The following is a 22,482-nucleotide window of genomic DNA, read 5'->3' as shown; positions in this document are numbered from 1 at the left end:
CTTTCAACACTTGCCACAAGTGAGCTTGGCACTGCAGAGTGCAGGATCTCTAGCAGGGAGCACCACTTTCAAGGCAGGGTTTGAAAAGACATGGAGATCTTGGGGGGTCCAGGAGCATGCAGCCCCCTTAGCCCACAAGAAGGGGACATGCAGCATCCCCCAAGCATCCAGCAGAGTCAGCGTCCAGCAGAGTCAGACCTAGAGAGGGTGCACTGGCATGGTCACATGCCCCTTTCAGATCATGCTGTGGAAACAGCAGTCCCCAAAGCAGGTAGGAATCCCTATCCATCCTCAGTAACACCACTTCTCCCTTCCCTTCCCTTCCCTTCCCTTCCCCCTCTCCCACCTGCTGCTGCCACTGTTCCCAGCTGAATGCTGAAGAGGAGGCTCCAGAGCTCCTCCTGCCCTACTTGCTTGCTCCCAGGCTGGCAGAGAACACCCAGGAGGGAGGGGTGGCAGAGAGAAGGAACCTGCCCACCACCATAGCAGGCAGGATTCTTACCTAATTGGGGACTTTAAAACAGCCCCAGCTTCTGATCCTGTGGGGGAGTCTGCCCACCACAAAGTAGAGAAAAGCTTGGACCAGGGGGTTTGGACGACAGAGTCCTGGCTGCATGTGTTTGGCGGGGAGTAAAGGGGCAGTGCAGTATAGGATACCTGGAGGACTAACTAGACGATAGGCACAGATGTCCCGTGTCCCCACATAATACTGAGCCACAGAGGATTGGCTAAAATTGTACTTGATTTTCCCACAGTCCTTTTGAAACATTCCAGGAAGTTTCAACTGGTCTAAAGTGTCATGCATGTCTAGACGTTTGGTGTTTAAAGAATATTTAGAATGCTCATATGTTACATATGTCCAAGCCTAAGTCATCTTTACGCAGCCTCCCTACTCTAGGCTGACTGCCTGTTCCCCTACCTTTGTTAACTCAGTTTGTTGTCCTAGAGTTGATCTTTTTAGTGAACATTTTGGGCCCAAAATTTTATCTAACAGCTCCCACAACGACAGTGTTGATCCAGTAAAAGACATTATCAAGTAAACCTTATTTCTTATTGTTTTGTGAAGACTTAACTAAAAAAGGCACTAAACATTTCCGCTTTCTTCACATCAAACATTAGCTAGCTTCCCCTTCCTATTTTAGTGAGGATCCTAACACCTCCCTTGGCCTTTCCCCCAACTTCTAGCACACTGACAGAATGCTATTTTGATGTCCTTTGCTGTACCTCAATAACTTCTAATACCCGCAAAATAAAAACCTACTAATAGACATACAGGTTTAACCCATCCTTTTGCATGCATCTTATGTCATAACTGAACCTAAAAATAGTATTTTAATCACAGGCTTTCCTAGTGCCTCCTACTTTCTGCAAGCAGGAAAATAAGCAACTCCTTCCCATTTAAAGTGGTGTAACACATTTGCTCTAGGGTCACAAGTTTCTCTTTCCACTAATTTATCAAATTATTCTTTTTTTAAAGGAACTTACAACCTTCCGTTTCAGAAACATGAAGGATAAGCTTGTAAAGATGCTGCCCACGCAAAGTCAATTTTTCAAAGTTAGCAGAGTTGCTCAGAAATTGTCCATGTAAACATGATGATTTGTCAGATGTGAAAGGTTTTACAGAAATGTGGTGATTTCCAGGAAAACCAGCTTTGAAAGAACTGTGGAAAATCATTTTCTTAAGGCTGAAATGTTCTGCTTCAACCCTTTCAGAATGGAATGTTTTACTTTGCTTTCCATGTTCTGGAATTTTGTGTGTTTTATTTTATAGCCTAAAGTTATAAGAAATTAAAATGCAGACAAAGTATTTTGAATACTTGATTGATATATATCTCTCAAGAAAGAATTAGATAGGGGTGGGGGGGGTTGTGTGAGAAAGACAAAGAGGAATTATACTTCTTCAAAATTTTCACATTTTTTAAAATTATGCCTTTGAATCCAAGAGATCCCCAAATCATGAAGTTCCCTATGAAAAGAAAAAAAAAGACCTTGCCTAAAAGATTGGTATCTGAACAGAAATGGACTGATTTTCACAGGTGCCAAATACCTGCAATTCCATTTAAAGTCAATGAGAACTGCAGGTTCAACAGTCCTGAAAATCAGCCCCACGCAGCTAACTTCAGATACATAAATTTGAATGGAGAGGTTATTTGTTACCTTCCAACCAATCTGAAAAGTATAACAGTATTGTCTTTTAAATTCTATTTTGTTAGGTAATGTGTGGAAATAGCATTTTAGACATGGCATTGCTTTGTTGAGTACTGGAAGACAATCACATCAAATCGGGCCTTTTCTTTTTCTGCTTTCCTTTCCTTTTTTAAGGAGCAAGGGAGGAGATTAACCTGGAAATCTGACCCCTGGTTCCTTGGAGAGGTTAGTTTTAGTAGGTGGCATGTATATCTACTCCAAACTTGATTCAATAGGTTTACCCACCCTCTTATTTCCTTTTTCTTTCAGGCAACTTATCACACTGTGAAACAGCTCTTAGAAATGTTTAGCACTTAGAGCAGCAAGTGTGGTGTCCTAGGTAAGTGCAATCCAAGACTATTTCTGCTGGGTTTCTCCAATATCCAACCCAAATAATGCTGACTAGCAAAAAAATTCAGTGCCTGCCTCTAACTGCTTAAGGAAGTTCATTCATCCTCTGTGTGTGAGTGTGTATACACCCTCCCCCCATAATATATAAAATGGGGGGGTGTATATATATATCAGTGTGTGAGGATAACTGTGGGGGTGTATGTATATATATGTATGCGTATATATGCATCAAATATGGAGTGTGTATACACACACACGCATGCGCGCGCACACACACACACAGAGGATAAATGAACTTCCTTAAGCAGTTAGAGGCAGGCATTGAAATGTTGTTGTTAATCAGCATTATTTGGTTTGAATATTGAAGGGGGGGTGTGTGTGTGTGTGTGCGCGCGCTCACGTGCACATACATGAATATATATATATATTTTTTTTTTTTAAAGGGAACTGTAAATTAACGAGTCAGACCTTCATATTCATGTGTTGCTGGTTAAAAAAAAATTAAAATTTATGACATTATTCAGAAGTCCTCAAATTATTTTCAAGTTTAAAAGCTTTGCTTTTAACTGCTCAAGCATAACAACGACAACTGGCTCAACAAACGGTTGTGTGTGTTTTGCATGGTGTTACATGCACCATGTTGTCTTATTAATTTACAAGTGCAGGTGTTGTTGGCTGGCAGAGGAAAATTTCCTCAAGAATGTTACTTTGTATTTTACCTCTTGTGCTGGTGGGGAAGCTGCATTCAAGCCATTTAAACTATCTTATAGTTGCTTCCATCTAAAACCATATACCTGGAAGATCAGGTTAATACTAGGTTTGCACACATTTCTATTGTAAATATATTTGCCTTTGCAAACCCATTGGGATATTTTTTTGAGGAAAGGGAATATGGTGAGTTCTGCCATTTCCTCCTACGAAACATGGCTCTCACCTCAAATCCTGCCTCCTCAGGAATGATGAGTGTAATGATGCTTTATTATTTGAGAAAGCCACATGCCCCCAGAGAATTGATGTCATAAGCTATGAGTATGGCTAGCAGAGCAGATTTTATTTAAGCTCTAATGAAAGAGGTGGAAAAGAGAAGCAGAAAAAAACACCACGACAAAAGATGCTTTTGTTGCACGTTGAGATGAATCGGAGTCAAAATGTGCTCACAGTTATAATTTCTTTTAGAACTGGGAAAACTGCCAGTAAGACTAGCACGATTTTACCTTCCAGTGCTGCTCTAATTCCCATTTCTATCAAAGGAAGCTGAAAAAAATTGCCAAGTTATTTCATTAGGAAAAGCAGCTAATTTACATGCACAGTAATTTTTCCCCCACAAAATTGTATAATGAGCTTTAAACTCACCAAATTACGGGTCTGCTTTCCTAGTGATTATACCTAATTTACACAGGAATTAATGGTGCCTGGAACCCCCTTTTCAGTAGTACCTTTGTAAGAACTGCATTTACAACACATATTTCAACAGCTCTGGAAAAGCTCTTCCAGCCCTTAGAGTTAATAATATGTTTGCGTAACTGTGTACCTGGATATATATCTACAAAATTGTTTCGTTGAGTCCAAAACAGTCCTAAAACATGTGTTATGATCTAGCAAATCAATAATGTCATTTTTCAGTGGCCAGCCCGATGCATACATTTTAGAGATATCCACCTGTTTTAAAACTTCAGTCCCTGTATTTCACATTATAAACCATTAAGCTGATATCTGCAGGTTTGGGTGCCTAAAGGATAGACACGTTTATATTTAACCATTTTGGAAAAGTAGCCAAATTTTAATGTAATTAAGTAGGGAACTGTACAGACTGACTATCTGTAAAAACCAGGCTGCTTATTTAAATACCTACATATGGACGTCAGCTTTAGCTGTCTGTCCTGAGAGCAGGCTGTGCTTTCAGATCTGTTTATGTAATACAAAACAGTGGCCATTTGTAACAAGAGCCAAAAAATATGGGTTGGAGGCCATGCTAAAGTTTAAAACAAAACAAAACAAAAACCAAAAAACCTCACTAAACATTGCAAAACCCATGATAAAATTCTTACGAATTGGCAGCTTTAAGTTTGTGCTGGACAGAAACAGTTGAAATTTCTGGCTTTAGTTCAGGAGTATTCAGAGTCATGGCAAATGCACTAATTTTATTTTAGTGCAGTGACTAGTTTCCACTTACTGTTTCCATATAAGAAAAGGAAGTTGCTAAATCTAGAAGTCCAGAACATAGCATTATGCTGATCTAGCTTGCGTTTCTGCAAGACCCAGGACATGAAACTCCATAATATTTCTAGAAAACATTTCTAGTAAAGCATTGATATAGTATCCCCAAGCAAGGCTCAGCATGAGAACGCAGCACCTCCTGTGACATTCACACTTCACTCCCTCAGCACCTGAAGAAAGAGCTTTATGTACAACAACTCTAATGCTAGAGTGTTACAAGGGTGATAATCCAAGGATACTGCAAAGATATCACTGAAATCTAAGACAGAATTTCAGAAGTCTGTCTTTAGAACACCAATGTGTTGGCAATAAAAGCTTAATTTAATGTAGAGAGATAAAATATGCTGTTAGAAATGTGTAAGAAAAAGATTTAGTGCAATGTACCAAACATGGGAATCTAGAGTAGCTACATACTTGGAATTAGAATAGTATTTCCTCCGATCAAAATATAGATGAAACAGCATTTTTAATACACTACCACCATCTACTGGACACTGTAGAGAATACAATTCAGAAACAGGTAACAGCTGAGAGAAGATATCAGCACAGAACTCTGGTGATCAGTATTTAGAAGTGCTGTGCCTTCCCTGCATTTCTTCCTACACCCGCCCCCATTCATCTATAAACACACACTCTCTATCTCGTGTCTCCCTGAAAATCTGAAGAAAAATTCTCATGGGAGAGCCCAGGAAAGGCATGAGAATAACACCCAAAGCTACTGTATTGTCTATGCTCCATGGAAGAACCATCAATAAGGATAAATCTGAACCTGCACTGCAGACCAAAGCCAAGTGTTCTCAAGCAGTGAGAAACTGTGACTGAAATAAACCCTTGGCCTGTACTTCTGACTAAAAGTTACAGGGCAGTTTCCCAGAGCTGTTTTATCACATCTCCCTCAGCCTGGGAGTCACTGGTACATTCCAGATCCAGACCCTGCAGAATGATGATACATGGATTTGATCTTCGTAGTAAGTGCTGCTCAATACTACATTTACTCAAATACAAAATGAGGTTTTTTTCCTCCCAAACAGCATGGGAAATAAAGCTCCGCCTCTTACATTCATATACAAGGAAATCTCATTAAATACATTGTCTATCATTAAACTGCTGCCAAAAGCAGCATGTGCTCAGCAGTGGAAACCAACTGTGAAACTGATTAAATGCAGCCAACACTGACCATGACTGAAACATGGCCCATATTGGGCACACATACTGATGTGAACCTACCACAGAGATAGGTTAGTGCAGTCTATCTAAATAAGATATAGGGCAGTGCCCATCACATTTAGTCCTCCTCAGTACCGACTCTTCTTCAAGTCATGGAGTGTGCCAGTGAATACATTTCAACTTCCTCTTTACTTCCATAGCTAAACTGTGCTTTTCCTTCCCATTTCCAATGATTCCTGTTTCTTCACCAGCCTTAAATGTCTGGCAAACATCACCTGACCCCTTAGATTTATTTTCCCTACTATAGCAGTGGAAAAGGGACAAATTCAGGCCAACTTCCAATAATTAGATTATATACTTGGAAAAATTATAACACATTTACATTTTTTCCATATATAGAATCTAATTATGGGGGGCATCTTATAGTCCAGATCATATTCGAGTAAACATGATACTATTGCCACCGCTACTGCTTGTTCAGGCTCCCTTGCAGCCAACAGTACTGAACAAAAGCAACTCTGCATGTGTATAAAGGGCCATTGAATTCAACAGGACTACTTGCCTGAGGAAAGCAAGCTTGATGTAAAAATGTTTTCAGGATTAAGATTGAGGTTTATTGAACGAACACAAATCATTAAAATAATGAGACGATAAATAGCGTATCAGTGAATGTAGAATGAATTTACCCACACAATCTAAGGAAAAATACACAAATCATTATTTTTCTGCAAGGTGATTGTTTAACAAGTTCTAGATATTGGACTGGAACAACGCATGAGCCTTTGCCAACAAACACTGAGGCTTACCCACCCTGAAGGGCTGACCAGAGCCATAGCTTTATTCCCCCATGATGGCAGATAGCAAAACTACAGGTGCTGCAGCCTCCTAACCAATGCATCAGTAGTTGATTTCATATGCTTGGATATTGCAGGAAATAAAGGGGTATTGCCTATATGGAACAAAGCAGCCCCAACCAGGGATACCCAAGTTTGCTCTGGCACTAGAAGCAGCAGCACCCAGGCTGATAAGCAGAATCCAAGCTCTGGAACTGGTTCCAGTTCTACAGTTAGCATACCAGAGCTGCCACCATGTCACATACACGCCGTGACTCCCTGATGAAGCTTAGCTCCTCCTGGACTATCTCCCATATCATAAGGGCACATTCTGACACTTGCTATTTCTTTGCCCACAGTAGCTACAACATTAGACTGGGACAGTATTTCCAGATCTGAGTGCCTCTGATCTGTTAGGTGACCATAGCAAGTCACCTCATCTCCCCATGATTCAGATTCCTCTCATGGTAAAAATGGTGGTAATGATAGCAATCACCTGTGTTAAGCACTGAGCTCTACCGGTTTTAAAAGGCCTGTGTAAGAGCTAGGTGCTGTTATTATCAGCAGCAGCAGTAAGCTACTGAAGCTTTAGTACTGATTTAAATAGAACCAGTTTTTAAACCGTCTTTAATACCCTTCTTTGGGAATATTGTTCTGCTATTAGCTACAAATGCCTATTTAAAATTCTTTCACCTCTCCTGTTTTTATTAAGAATTTTTTTCTATAATTTTCCTCTTCTCATTTTACTAACAGCCTCTTCAGTACTACCTTCAGTTATGCTTGTAGTGCTCACATCATCGTGACACTCTCCCATGGAGTTCAATCATTTTGGCCTTTCTTCAGAAATTTAATGTGCTAGATAACTAACATAATGTTACTTATATAGCCTCCCCTCTTGTACGGAAAGATGATGAAGTGTTGGATAACATTTGGACTGGGATGACTGAAACACCGACAGTAGAGTCACTTCATGCTAAAAAGCATGCACAAGTCTAAAACACCAAGCAATTACTATTAAGTCACAAAGATTTTTTTAAGAATAATGACCATCTGGGAGGGCATGATCATGGCCACAGATGCCAACTGAGGCTCAGTATGAGTGCACAGTACCTCCTGTGACATTTAGCACACTTTACTCCCTCAGAGCTTTATGCATAACAACTCTAATGGCTGGGGTGTAACTGTAAATGCCTTTGCCAAGTGGAGGGGGGAGGGATTAAAATATACTATAATACAGGTTTACTCACTTCTTAGAAATAGATTTCATAGATGTCAGTGCTGGAAGGGACCTCATGAGATCACCGGGTCCAGCCCCCTGCCCAAAGGGCAGGAAGTCAGGTGGGGTTAGATGACCCCAGCAAGGTGAGCATCCAGGCATTTCTTGAATGTGTCCAGAGTAGATGCTTACACCACTTCTGGGAGGAGTCTATTCCAGACTCTGGAGACTTGGATGGTAAAGAAGTTTTTCCTTATGTCCAGTCTAAAATGGTCTTCCAGCAGTTTGTGACCACCAGACCTTGTCTTCCCTTGGGGTGCCCTGGTGAACAGATGTTCTCCCAGTTCCTGGTGCATACCACGAATATACTTATAGGCTGCCACCAAGTACCCTCTGAGCCTTCTCTTCTCCACGCTGAAGAGTCCCATGCCTCTCAGCCTCTCCAAAGGCCTGCTCTCTTGACTTCTAATCATGCGCATGGCTCTCCTCTGGACTCTCTCAAGCTTCTCCATGTCCTTTCTAAAGTACGGAGCCCAGAATTGGATGCATCCTCCTGTCAGGTTTGACCTAGAAACCACTGTACAAAGCCCAAGCAAAAGTTTCTGTTATGTAACTAATGCCCATCTGCAATGATAAGGAGGAGACAGTCTTAGATAAAGGAGGCTTGAAAACAAAAGCAGAATCAGAGGACTAGGGCAAAGAGCTAATTTAAATATTAAAAATCACACCCCTAGGTGGGGAGAAAGTATGCTAATGAAACATACATGTATGGAAATGAGATACATAGCTAAAACACAGGTATAGAGACATGCTCAGTAAAGAACTCCTTGCGTCACTCCCTTATAACCAATTAGCAAACAAGAATGCTTATGAAGGTCCAATACTCCTGTATAAAAGATGCTTAGAATTAAGAATCTGGGTGCTAGTTATGTGAAATTATTCCGCTTGCACCTTGTATTGCTAGCAATAAATCTTCTTTATACTTTCACCCCTGGTATCTTTATTGGCTTTTGCATACCGGGCACGATCCCAGACTTGAGCTGGGGCTCAACACTCCTGCAAGTGGGAGGATGATTTCTTGGGTCTTGCTTGAGATGCAAGCCAGAGTTTTATTTGCTTTGCTGGCTGTGGCATCTAATTGGTGGTTCATGTTCATCTTGTGATGAATCATGACCCCAAAGTCTCTTTCAGTCGTGGTGCTAGCGACTGTAGCACTGCCGAGCCTCTAAGTATGATGTGGGTTCTTTCTTCTGAGGTGGAGCATCTTGCATGTCTCTGGGTTGAATGTCATCAGATTTTGATCCGTCCACCTTGCAAGTCTGTCCAGGTCAGCCTAAATCTCCAGCCTATCCTCTAGCATGACTGCACTTCCCCATAATTTGGTGTCATCTGCAAACTTAGCCTATCTACTTCTGACACTTGAATCCATATAATTTATTAATATATTAAAGAGTACTGGTCTAAGTACTGAACCCTGAGAGACATCACTAGTCACCATGCGCCATGTTGTCTCAGTTCCATCAACTATCACTCTCTCGGTCTGACCACAGAGCCAGTTCCCCAGCCATCGGACCGTAATGTTGTTGAGGCTACAGTTCCTGAATTTTACCGTAAGGACATCATGGGAGACCAAGTCATTTATTTGGCTTTTTTGAAATCCAAGTAAATGACATCAACCACTCCCCGCTTGTCCAGGTGATGCATCACCTGGTCATAGAAGAAAATGAGGTTGGTCAGGCAAGACCTACCCACAACAAAGCCATGTTGGCTATCTCGCAGAATGCTACCTTCCATTAGCCTCTTGTTGATGGATTTTTTTATCATTTTTTCCAAGATCTTTCCAGGGACTGAGGTCAAAATGACTGGCCTGTAGTTCCCTGGATCTTCCTTCCTTCCTTTCTCGAAGATAGGCACCACACTGGCTCCTTTCCAATCTTCTGGAACCTCTCCTGAATGCCATGAATTCTCAAATATCCTTGCCATTGGTTGTGCTATGATGTCAGCCAACTCTTTTAGCACTCTTGGGTGCATTCTGTCCAGGCCAGCTGACTTGTGGATGTCCAGCCTCTCAAGGTGTTCCCTCACAAGATCTTCATCAATACTAGGTATATGATTGCCCTTAACCTGGTAATCCTGCATCCTGTCAGGCAGGGTGATCCCCTTGGGCTGGTGGAAAATTGACGCAAAGTAATCGTTGAGGAGATTCGCTTTTTCCTTGGTGTCAGTTGTCAGCCGCCCCATTTGGGTCAACAGGAGTCCAACGTTGCCCTTATTTTTTCCCAGCTTCCCACATATCTGAAAAAGGACCCTTTATTGTCCTTGATTCCTGTAGCCAGTCTGAGTTCAATTTCAGCCTTGGCTTTTCTGGTCCACTCCCTACAGGTGCGGGCCAGTGCTGTATAATCTTCCCTAGTGGTATTTCCCAACTTACATCCCTTATGAGCTTCTCTTTTCAGATTCAGGATGTCCATGAGTTCCCTACTGAGCCAAGAGGGTCTCCCAGCCCTACAGGCTGGAATGGACTTCCTTTGAGTTGTTAGGATCCTGTCCTTAAGGAGTAACCACTCATCACAGACTCCCCTCCCTCAGGGCCTCAACAAGGATCCCCTCAGGATCTCTCAGGGCCTTGACAACCAATCTCCTGAGCTTGTGAAAGTCAACTTTCCTAAAGTCAAGCATTTCTGCATTGCTGACTGATTTGCCAGGTTTGGGATGGATAGAGAAAGTGATCAACTCATGATCACTGTCACCTAGCTTCTCTTCAATCCTCAGGTCTCTCACTAGATCATCCCCTTTGGACAGAACCAGATCCAGCAGCACCTAACCTCTTGTTGGCCCATAGACTTCTTGAGTCAGATAGAGCTCATCAATGCAAGTGAGGAAGCTTTGCAATCAATCAGATTTGGCTCAATATTCTTCCCATGAGATGTCAGGGTGGTTGAAATCACCCATGATGACCATGCACCAAGAGCATGCAGCCTCTACCAGTTCCCTAGAGAACTGGCAGAGGCTGCACGTTCTCGGTGCATGGTTGTCATTTACAGCCTATCAATAGGGCCTCGTCACTCCCAATTCATAATTTCTCTGCTACGGTGAAATACAAATTTGTATAATACTCTCTACTACTGTATGGTTTGTATATGAAGATACAGTATTAAATTATGAATGCTGGGAGTGGATATAATTAGTTATTTTGTTTAGAACTGCATTAATAACCTGTTGCTTCAACTCAAACAAGCAGTAAAGTCCCATAAGACAGACAGCTGCAATGAGACACTACCATGTTTTGAGCACATTCATGCTTAAGATACACTACTATCTCAGTATGACCCTAATGGCAGTGCTCCTGGAGGAAAATAATTTATTTTTGTTGAAGCCACACAATGTACAGTTATGCAAAGGACAACCTTTTCCAAAAGTGTATGTTGAATTAATTGTCTCGTATTGGAAAAATATAAGAAACATACAAAAGGGAGCCAGGTTTAGTTTAAAAATAGCTTATGGTATCACAGAGTACCCACTCAGTAGTACTCTGAAATAGTTAAGGATCTGTCAGTATTATCACTGTAAACTATTTTCTGTATCATATTTGTTACATATGTTCATTCCAAGTTCTAAGTGAAGGGCACATTTAATTAGATGGCTATTTTTCAGACTTATAAAATCACAAACAAATAGGGCTAGAAAGCACCTCAAGGAGTCATCTGCTCTAGGCCTCTCCTCAAGGCACAATCTACGACCAATTTTTTGTCTAGCCTACAGTTAAAAGCTTCCAGTTATCAAGATTACACAACCTCTCTGGATATTTGGTTCCATTGCTTTACCACTCTCATAGTTACAAAGTTATTTCTACATCTAACCTAAATCAGGCTTATTGCAATTTAAGTCCTTTATTTCTTGTTCTAGTTGCCCAGAGAACAACTGATCACTAACAACTGATGCTTTTCATAACACCTCTTTTGGAAGACTTAGCTATCTTTTGTAAACTACCTTTCTAGGTTTCAAGTTACTGAAGACCTTGTGGTTTAGCCGAGAAAGGTTTCCTGGTATTCTTCCTATAGTATGTTTGTATCAGGATAGTGTCTCTTCAGTGATCAACCAACTCTCTTGAACTCCTTTCCCCTCACAGAATTTCCTCCCATAGAATCCTGTCTGCCAGATCTCTGGTATATGGAAGACTACACATTTTAGAGAAATGGGAATGGGAAACAGTATTTCTCAAAGGTGGCTGACCTGAGTCCAGCCAGGTAACCCAGTTTGACCATTACTGAAAGTTACCATCATCCACTTGCTGTTTAGTGGTCTCCACAGGATGATCTTGCTAATCTCAGGCTAGGACAGAAGTAGATAAAGTCCCAACAACATCATAACTATCATTAATAACTGCTGGCACTAGTTGGCAACTTTGGGATAGTATCTGCAAATAAGTTAATGAACAAAAGTAATGGGGACTAAATGGGGGCTTGCTGTCCAAGTCACAGTCCTTCAGACATTTTGACAAAGCAGCACAGGTAAACTTGCCCTGTTGCTACCTGTGCTATCCTTGTTCTGTTCCTAACTGGGCTCTTTCTCTAGGTATGTCCATATGGCACCTTTAGCTAGCATTGAAGTTGCCCTTTCCCATTCTTCCGCCCAAATGTGAAACTACTGAGTATTAAGAATTTACTAAACAATATTAAATATGAAAAAACTCGTATCTGTTTGAAACAAGATTCAGCATTCAAACGATTAAAAACAATTACTGTTTTGGAGGACACAAGATAAAAAGGAAATGTCCAAATAATGCTAAAGAATTTTTCTAAAAACCAAAAGCTTGTTAAATTTCTGTAGCTTTATAGCTTCAAAGGCATTTAGTATTTTGTGAAGAAATTACTAAAACAAACAAACAAAGTAATCCTCTGATTTTAGACTAGTAATTGAAATTTTCTGGGGGAAAAAGGAGAAAGTACCATAATGCCCAATCCTGTGCCTTTGATAAAATGTTTGTTTTGGGTGGAAGCTAAGTGAAACTAAGCATTACCATTCTCCAAACCAATCCCTCATACCACACACCCACAACCTAACTACCATGGTGGGGGTAGCTTATTACACTATTATGTAACACACTGTAAAACTATGCAATATAATATATAAAAGTTACATTGCCCAGTCCTCATATGGTATGCTCCATGTTCCACCAGGACAACATTTTTTCTGACAATATGGAGCTCTAGCAAGAACTTACAATTTAAACTTACTAATTTCCAGGCTGTTATTTATCAGGAGCCAAAAGAAAACAAATGATCCTATAAATAATAGAGGTCAAAATTAAAAATCATACATTTGATTTAAGTATGGCAGAAATACTAGGTCAAGTGACCAAATATCCCCAAAATATCGATCGCATTTAAGAGTAAATAACAGCATTTGGTTTGCCTATGGGACATTACCTCTAAGGGAAAAGAGATTTACAGAGATATGACTGACTGAGACTACATTTAGCAACAAAACAAAACAAAACAAAAATTCCTTCTTCAACAAAAGGAGCTAAAAATATCTTCAGCAATGAAGGAGTTACCATGTCTGGGATATGACTGACAGTTATTAAAATAAAGGGAAGCAAAGATTAGCTGTTTTTTATTATTATTTTAATAAATTCATAATCTATCTGCTTTACTCAGATGAGACATGAATGTGATGCACTGATCCAGTGTAATCATTTTTATGGAAGTACCCTGATTAGGGTTCTTGCTGCTATATCAGAATGAATCCCTTCTCTACCAAGCAGATAGGAGCTCAAAATTAAGGTCTGAATTTTGATTGCCCTATAAAGGAGAAAATACACAACTGCTGGAAAGAAGGGAAAACGTATTATTTCCATGCACTTCACTCTGCTGAAAGGAATACTGACGATATGCTTGGAAAAATTGAAAGTCACGTTAGTAAACGAGTTCTTTTTATACCATTTAGAGAATGATGAGTATTGCAAAAACAAGCAATCCCTTCAAACAAGAAACTAAACCAAATAAAAGATCATACACTGATCAAAGATAGAATGGCTAAGACATATAGCACATGAAATTTACCATCAAAGCAAAAATGGCCATAACTTCCCATTGTTGTCAGTAGGAGCAAAACAAAGTTGCTCTCAGGAAGAGGTAGAGAAAGTATGCCTACGATCTAAATCTTATTCAGAAAAGGCAAAGGAAGCCATTTTAAAGAGGGCAATGCATTGTGAGCTTCTTTGAAGAACTTTATTCTTTTTTCATTTTATATGAGATAGTCACTGGTTAAAACCAAAAATGACCCCAGTCTACTGTTTGCAACTTAGGCATTTGAGTTCTGTTTAACTGCCTACACAGTTGATTTAGACGTGGTGCTAAGTCTCACATTATGGTGTAACCAAGACAATAACTCAACTAAGGGTGTGTTGTACCAGGATATACTACTGGATCCTCAGCTCTCCTGAAGATAGTGCCTCTAAAATGAAATGATCACAGCTATGCATAACATATATCTAAGAGGTTACTAGCTAGGGTGACCATATGTCCAAGCCTGGCTCAGGACAGTCCTGGCTGGGCAGTGAAAATTAAAATGAGCATCCTGGGCTTGGGGCGTGGGGTGGGGAGATAGAGTGGCATAAGCTGTGAAATAGGAAGCCCTACCAGACAGCAAAATAGCCCCAAAACAGGTTAGCTTAATTAATGGAATGACCATTAAAAAGTGGAGATGATTGTTAACACCTGTGAGGTAAAGAATGCCAGGTCATTAATGGGCCGTTGACTTCCTTGAACAGTTATACCAGAGCTGCACCACACCATCCCGTGCCCGCCTCTGCCTTCAGCTGTGCCACTGACCTGAAGGAGGGGCAGTGTTCCAGACTGCACATTGTCCCATACAGTCGCCCTATTACTAACAGTTTTTTTGTAGACATTTCAGGTATCTGTATATCTTTTGGAAGATGTTAGTAGAATATATTTAAAATATACACCATTAAATGTAACCATGTGAACAGATTTAATTAGCAAACTAAAGTATGTTTGAGTCAACCAGCACACGCTTGTTCTGTTCAAATAAATGTTTCATCATAAAAAATTGCTAAATGTTCTGAGCTAAAAGAGCAATTGAAATCCAAAGTGCATTCAACAATTGCTTCCTCTTTTCAGTCCCAGCCTGGACACATGATGCTGACTACTCTGATTAGAAGACAGACTGCCAAAGAGAACTATTGTGCCTATTAGCCTCAATAAACCCTCCCTGCACCTTGATGCAGTTGTTTGGCTTGCATATTCCAATCACCCCATGACTTATGTGAGTAGAAGTTGTAAGTTCTGGCAGGGTTGCCCAAAATGGACAGGTCAAAGTGTGGTGACCAGATGAAAAGAAGTCAGTGGGCCTCCAGAAGTGGGCTTAAGAAGCCAACAACTGAGACTCTTAAAAAAAGTTCATTTAAAGAAATGCAATGTTAGTCATTCAGGTAAAACAGCCTACTAAACCAGGGATCGGCAAACTACAGCCCAGGAAGAGGGCTGCAAATAGGTTCCATCTGGCATGGTGAAGTCTGCTGCCCTACCAGATCTCTGCTTCCCTCTCCACAGAGGGCTTGAGGACCTGCAACAAGAGCGAGGGCAGGGAAGTGGCCACTCCAGAGAATGGAGGGTTCCAGCCAGCAACCAGGCTGCTAACCCCGAACTAGTAAAAGATGGCAAAGCTTCATTCATACTCTAAGAATAGTTTAATGGTGTAGAAAGGATTGGGAGTCAGCCACAATGCCCCTTATACTCAGTAAAGCTGAATCCCATCTATGGTTTGTCAGCAGGGCTCTCTGCACCAGGCAATCTCTCTGTTACAAACAGGCACACATCCCTCCTAAAAATCCACTTGCTTGGTTGCAGGATCTACATAGCTGGGGAAAAGGCCAGGCTCTTGCAACAATGCTCCTGCAGCAAAGCGGTGGCTCACGCCTTTTTACACACCAAGACTATGAAATGAAAGATATCCAGGGCTCCCACACACGCTCATACTAACTTTGACTATAAAAAAGGCAGAATATTTGTGATCTTCAGATGGAGAACACAGCCTAAAAGCCCAGCATATATTTTTCATTTATTCCCTCTCTCCTTCCTAACCTATTTAAAATCCCACTGGCAAAAAATAACTCACTCTTGTGCAAACATTTTACAAAAAAAAACATTTAGAAGAAGCCAAGACTTGAAGGGGGTCCAAACAAGGAGAAAATATGCAGAAGCAGACCACAAAAAATAGGCAGTCCAAAAAATATAAGCCTCTGGAGGAGGCAAGATTGCTACCTCCTACATGGCAAAAAAACCAATAAATCATCATAGATTCAAATAATTCAACTACTGGTGTGACATACAAATCTGAGAGCCCCAAATAAAGAAACTAGATCACAAACATTCATCTTTGTCATACCTTGATGAAATCTGTAAGACAGAACCTCCACGAATGAAGGAGGACAGTTGCCTGACCAGCTATGCAAGAACAATGTGAATCCAAAACAGAAGTGTTCCAAGAGGAACAACAGGACCTAAAAAAAATAAAAAGGAAAGAAAGAAAAAAACCCCATAAGAATAATGGGCTTTTTAGTAGTACTCAAAACAGCATTCCTAGTAAGCACTGAAAGGGCCTACCATTGCTACGTGAAACATCAGACCGTGTGCAATTATAAAATTCCAAACATTTGGGGAGAACACAAGTTTCAACTGTTTCTAGAAAGACTGAAAAATAAATGAAACTGAAAGCTGACTCTTCAATTTTCAAGATCCCTTGGCTTGCATTCAGGAAAGACTTTACACTGATGAAGGAACTACTGTGTACTCACAAAATTAAGTCATGGGCTCATGAACAAGTTACTGCAAAATACATGAAGACGGGGATTTGTGGTGTGCCAGGTGCTCTCTAGTAACTGCCTGTATGAATGCTCTAAGCCTACAGCAGATGAGAGCAAACCTGCAGAAGTTTAGCCCTCTTTCAGTGAGGCATGACCCTGGGCACACTCTTCATCTTGCAGTGCCTCAGTTTCCCTAATTTTAAAATGTAAATAATGACATTTATCTCCTTTATATAGTGCTTTGCAACCTATTGATGAAAATCTTTACATAAGAACTAGATATTATTGTTATCATCAATAACAACAATAGTAACAATAACAATCATAACTATAATGATAATAATGATGATAGTAATAATTATCCCATCCTATCCAGAAAGTCTCAGAGTGGTTTACAATATTATCACCAGCACCAAGTTAGAGCAGAGCTGCAGCAAAGAAGGTTCTGAGAAATCTTTTGCAAACCACATGTGGTCCTCCCACATGGTAAAGGAGCACCAAGAGTTTATACATCACATTATCTATCTGACATTTTCATGTCATGCGGTTACGATAGCTGAAGACAGGTGAAGGAAAACGTCTTTGATCTGTACTCTTTCAGCCTCCTTAGTTAGTTCCCTTTATGCATGTGAGATTCTTTCACACAGTGCCAAAGGGAACAGAACTTTAAAATGTAGAAAAATGCACCTGTAATCCAAAGCAAGAGGAAACCCAAACCAAGAGCAAGGGTAGGATGAGAAACTGCTTCTTAAAAAAATCATTATATTTTCAGTCATTAGCACTTCCTTAAAGAAAGAAATTAGTGCATCTATTATATTTTTATTATTTTTAAATGCAAGCAGTACTTACCAGAAATAGGCTGACAAAAGGAGGTAACAGGGACTTACCTGCAAAAAAGTAAAAAAAAACCCATTTAAATAAGAATGCATTAAATAAACAACAATGAAATACTGGATAAAATACTAGACAATTTTAACATCTGCGTAGAATGAAATGTAAGGATGAAATGACAAATATTTGACAGCAAAAGCCTAACTCTAAATTGGAGGTAGGGTTACATACTGTGGTGGAGCACATAGATGATAGACATGGCCTCTGCTGCTACTTATTCTTTTCATATTAATATAAATAAACAGAAGCAAATCATTTCAAATAGTTGCGTTGCTGCTCAAGTTCCAGTTTTAGAAGTAGGTACACTTGTGAATCAGAATACTAATCCCCTTCTATTATTACACAAGGTAGAAGAAAGTTGCCTGAGGTGGGACTGAGCCACTAAAGCTAAACTCACACTGATCTGGCATCACAGGCAAAGAACGATAAGTTAGGCATAGAAACACTTCTCTGACCCTTTAGAAATCTTGCAGGTTTTGTGATACAATCAAAGAAAGACAAAATAATAAAGTCTTTGGTCATTCCTTTCAGGCAGCTTAAGTCTTTGTCAAAGCAAACATGAACAAGGAAGCTCTTATTTCCATTTGGTTGGCATGACTTTATAGGACTGCAGGACATTAACAATAATTTCAAACATTAGAAGACATTCTCATCTGCTGTTTCATGTTATACAAAATAACAGTTGGTGACAATCCATGATTTACTGGTGCCATCTTGAAGTTCAACAGTAAACTTTTTCAGTTGACTACCATTTCGTGAGAAAAGTAGACCAACTGTCCAGCATACATATTTTTTTCAAGTAAACAGGAAGAAATATGTTGCTACCTTGTCTCAGGGTACCAATTTCTCCTATGCCATTAGAAAGGGTTTCTTCTTAAGCTGACCTGTACTTTTGGTACATGCACCAAGCCTAATATCCCTGGTGGGGGATCTACTGACACAAGGTAACCTAGGAGACAGTGACTACCACTTGATTGAATTCACCATCTGGCATAGGGTGGGAAAGGACAGTAGGGCAGAAGTGCTAGACTTCAGAAGGGCTAACTTCAGTGTGCTCAGATTAGTTAGTGAGGCACTGAAGAACAGGACCATTGGTGAGATGGGAGTCCAGGAAGGATGGTCGTTCCTAAAGGGAGCAGTTTTACAAGCACAGATGGAGACAATCCCATTGCATGCGAAAGAGGGCAAAGGGGCCAAGAAACCCTCCTGGCTGAACAGGGAAATTCAGGAAATCCTAAGGGCAAAAAAAGAGGCATACAGGCTGTGGAAGCAGGGTACTACCAACATGGAGTACACCTACTTGGCCCACACTTCCAGGGAGGCAGCAAGAAAGGCCAAAGCAGAAATGGAACTTAGGCTGGCAACAAAAATTAAACACAACAAAAAGTCCTTCTTCAGGTATATAAGGAGCAAAAAGGCGGTGCAGGGTAGCATAGGACCCCAACCGGATTAACTAGGCCAATTAGTGACAGGTAAGGTGGACACGGCTGAGCTCTTCACTGAGTTTTTTGCCTCTGTATTCCTGAACATGGATCAGGACAAATCTCCCAACTGGATTATAGGCAGGCACAAAAGGGAAACCAGCCCACCAACTGTTAGCGCTGACTTAGTGAAGGGACACTTGGAGGGGCTGGATGTATTTAAGTCAGCAGGCCCGGATGATCTTCATCCAAGGGTGCTAAAGGAATTGGCCAGTGTCATAGCAGAGCCACTGGCACAGCTGTTTGAGCACTCTTGGTGCTCAGGTCAGGTCCCAGAGGACTGGAAAAGGGCCAGTGTGTTCCCACTTTTCAAGAAGGGGAGGAAGGAGGATCTGGGTAACTACAGATCGGTTAATATTACCTCTATCCTCAGGAAAACCTTTGAAAAAGTTATTAAGGATCACATTTGTGGGAGTCCAGCAGGGAAAACAATGCTGAAGGGCACCCAGCATGGATTCATAGCAGGTAGATCTTGCCTGACTAACCTTGTTTCTTTTTATGACCAGGTCACAAAATGTTTAGATGCAGAAATTGAGGTAGATGTCATCTACTTGGATTTTAAGAAAGCCTTCAATATGGTATCTCATCCTATTCTCACAGATTAACTGAGCAGCTGTGACATAGATTATACAGTCAGGTGGGTGGCAAATTGGCTTAGGGGTCGCACCCAGAGAGTGGTGGTGGATGGGTCAGTATCAACCTAGAAAGATGTGGGCAGTGGAGTCCCACAGGGCTTGGTTCTTGGACCAGTGCTGTTCACTGTCTTCATCAGTGACTTGGATGAGGGTGTGGAAAGCACTCTGTCCAAATTCGCAGATGGTATCAAATTATGGGATAAAATTAACACACTGGAAGGTAGGGAACGAATCCAGGCAGATCTGGACAGGTTGGAAAAGTGGGCGGAACAGAATAGGATGCAGTTCAACAAGGACAAGTGCAAGGTGCTGCACCTAGGGAGAAGGAATCACCAGCACACTTACAGGCTGGGGGGAGGACCTTCTCATTAGCACTGCAGTGGAAAAGGATCTTAGAGTCATTGTTGACACCAAGATGAACATGATTTGTCAACGTGATGCAGCAATCAGTAAAGCTAACCACACTGCATCGTGCATTAGCAGGTGCATGACAAACAGGTACAAGGAGGTGATACTTCTCCCTCTATGCAGCATTGGTCAGGCTGCAGTTGGAATACTGAGTCCACTTTTGCACGCCACACTCTGAGAGTGATGTGGACAACCTTGAGAGGGTTCAGAGGACGACCACTTGTATGGTTAGGAGCCTGCAGGCAAAGCCCTATGAGGAGAGATTGAGGGCCCTGGATCTCTTCAGCCTCCACAAGAGAGGGCTGAGAGGCAATCTTGTGGCTGCCTACAAATTCATCGGGGGGGAAATGGGGGGAAAGCAACATGGAATAGGAGACGCTCTGTTTACCAGGGCACCCCTTGGAGTAACTAGGAACAATGGCCACAAACAGAGAGCAGATTTAGGTTAGACATCAGAAAGAACTTCTTTACGGTAAGGGTGGCCAGAATCTGGAATGGGTTTCCAAGGGAGGTGGTGTTCTCCCCCTACCTTGGGGGTCTTTAAGAGGAGGCTAGATATGTACCTGACTGGGGTCGTCTGACACCAGCGCTCTTTCCTGCCCAGATAAGGGTGTTGGATTCAGTGATCTGCTGAGGTCCCTTCCAACCCAAACATCTATGAATCTTTTAAACATCCTCCTGAATATCATTGTTCCTCAAAAAGCAATATAAGGCATCTTTAGCACTCCTCTTAGATGTTTCAGTCTCTAAATCACCTCCATACATATGCTTGGACATCTTTCTCTGATACTACAGGGTTGACCATTCTGGTGCCTTTGAACACCTTGTCCCATCTAGGACAGATAGCAACCCTTAAACTGAGTTTAGCATTTGGGAATATGCTGTTCTAACCACTCACCACTCTGTGCTAACAGCTTAATCATTTTCTAAAGGAGTTGTGCTAAAACTCTGGCAAACTGTCAATATTTCAACCTAGATCAGACAGGTTATTTTTTAACTGGATTCATATAGGCAATATGTAGCTCTGAAATTTGCTCCATTACCCTTTTGTCAAATTCTCTAGAGTGTATGTTTACCCACTAAATCTCTCCCAGGTATGCACTCTGTTTGCAAATCATACATTTATAACTGAAAAAATGTCTATTCTGACATGGCTCTTTCAGCAATAATTTATGGTCACTTTTGGCTAACACTTGTCTCCCATAAATAAGTATATGAAACATTATACCCATGGTCAAAGCACAAAGATTTGACTACCTCTATTAGACCAACATAGACATTTGGTTTTGTTAGCACTGATGCAGCACAAACCACTGGTTTTCAGTTTTTAACATACTGTTATAAGAGAACTGTGCCAATTTCGTCACTGGAGGCAGCTGTGGACAACTTACATTTGTGTTTACTGAAATAACAACTCAGTACAAGGATTTCCATAATTAACTCCTTCTGCTTCCCAAACTCTTAATTAAGATTAGCTTCCTATATCCATTGGACATCTTTCCACAACAGTCTTCTCAGATTACTTCTTTATCTGTTGGGACAGATGCACATGAATGAGGCCCTTATTGTGACCCATCTATCCATCTTGCTAGATTAACTTCTCTCCCTGCTAAAGTCTGCCTGGGCATCTACAATTTTGAAAAGAGGGGTGCAGATGGTTTGGTACATCACTGCATATAACAAAACAAATATTTTTCTCCAGCTAAAAAGAAACTAGAAGCTTTAATGATTCAGTAGGAGCCTAGTGCTACATTATTCAGTACAGGATCAAAGCAAAAGGAAATCCAACTTTATTGGAATGCACACTGATTTCTTAGTCTACATTTAGCTTAAAAATGGAGGAAAAATAGGCAAAAGGTATGATTTCATCAATCCTGTAGTTATTACAGTTAAATGTACATCTCTTATTCAGATTCATAAAATAAATTCTAGTCTTCTTATGTGTCTTCACACCACAGCCCACCCTAGAAGGGTGAGGGGCCCGGGGCAAATCAGCCTGTGCAGGGCCCCCTTAACACTGTGTGGGACCATGGTACCCCCACCTGGGGGAGAGGGGTGTCTTTGTGCTTCTTCCATAGCGTGGGGTGAGCCACCAGCTCTAGCCAGGCCCCACAGGAGCTAAAAACAGTCTACAGGGCTGTGAAACAGAAAACATTACCAGGAATGGCTAACAGACAGCAAGATTGCAAGAAAAAAAGATAGTTTGAATAGCAGAACATCAAGACCATTAACAAAGAAAGAGGGTCATTAACACCTGTGAAGTGAA

The 22,482-nt window shown here is 41.0% G+C and overlaps 1 protein-coding gene across 1 annotated transcript in view; it reads right to left on the bottom strand.

The window, feature by feature from the left end:
• The window catches only part of SMYD3 (SET and MYND domain containing 3), a 705,011-nt gene that overhangs the window by 343,009 nt on the left and 339,520 nt on the right, over window positions 1–22,482 (bottom strand). The window contains exons 8-9 of the mRNA XM_025205137.1: window positions 17,651–17,688; window positions 16,384–16,498 (exon numbers count right to left, since the gene is read on the bottom strand). Coding sequence (XP_025060922.1) covers window positions 16,384–16,498; window positions 17,651–17,688 — 153 coding nt within the window. The remainder of the gene's footprint in view (window positions 1–16,383; window positions 16,499–17,650; window positions 17,689–22,482) is intronic.

The sequence above is a fragment of the Alligator sinensis genome, unplaced genomic scaffold, assembly GCF_000455745.1.
Source record: "Alligator sinensis unplaced genomic scaffold, ASM45574v1 scaffold284_1, whole genome shotgun sequence".
Classification (NCBI taxonomy): domain Eukaryota; kingdom Metazoa; phylum Chordata; order Crocodylia; family Alligatoridae; genus Alligator; species Alligator sinensis.
This window is presented reverse-complemented; position numbering and strand designations above follow the sequence as displayed.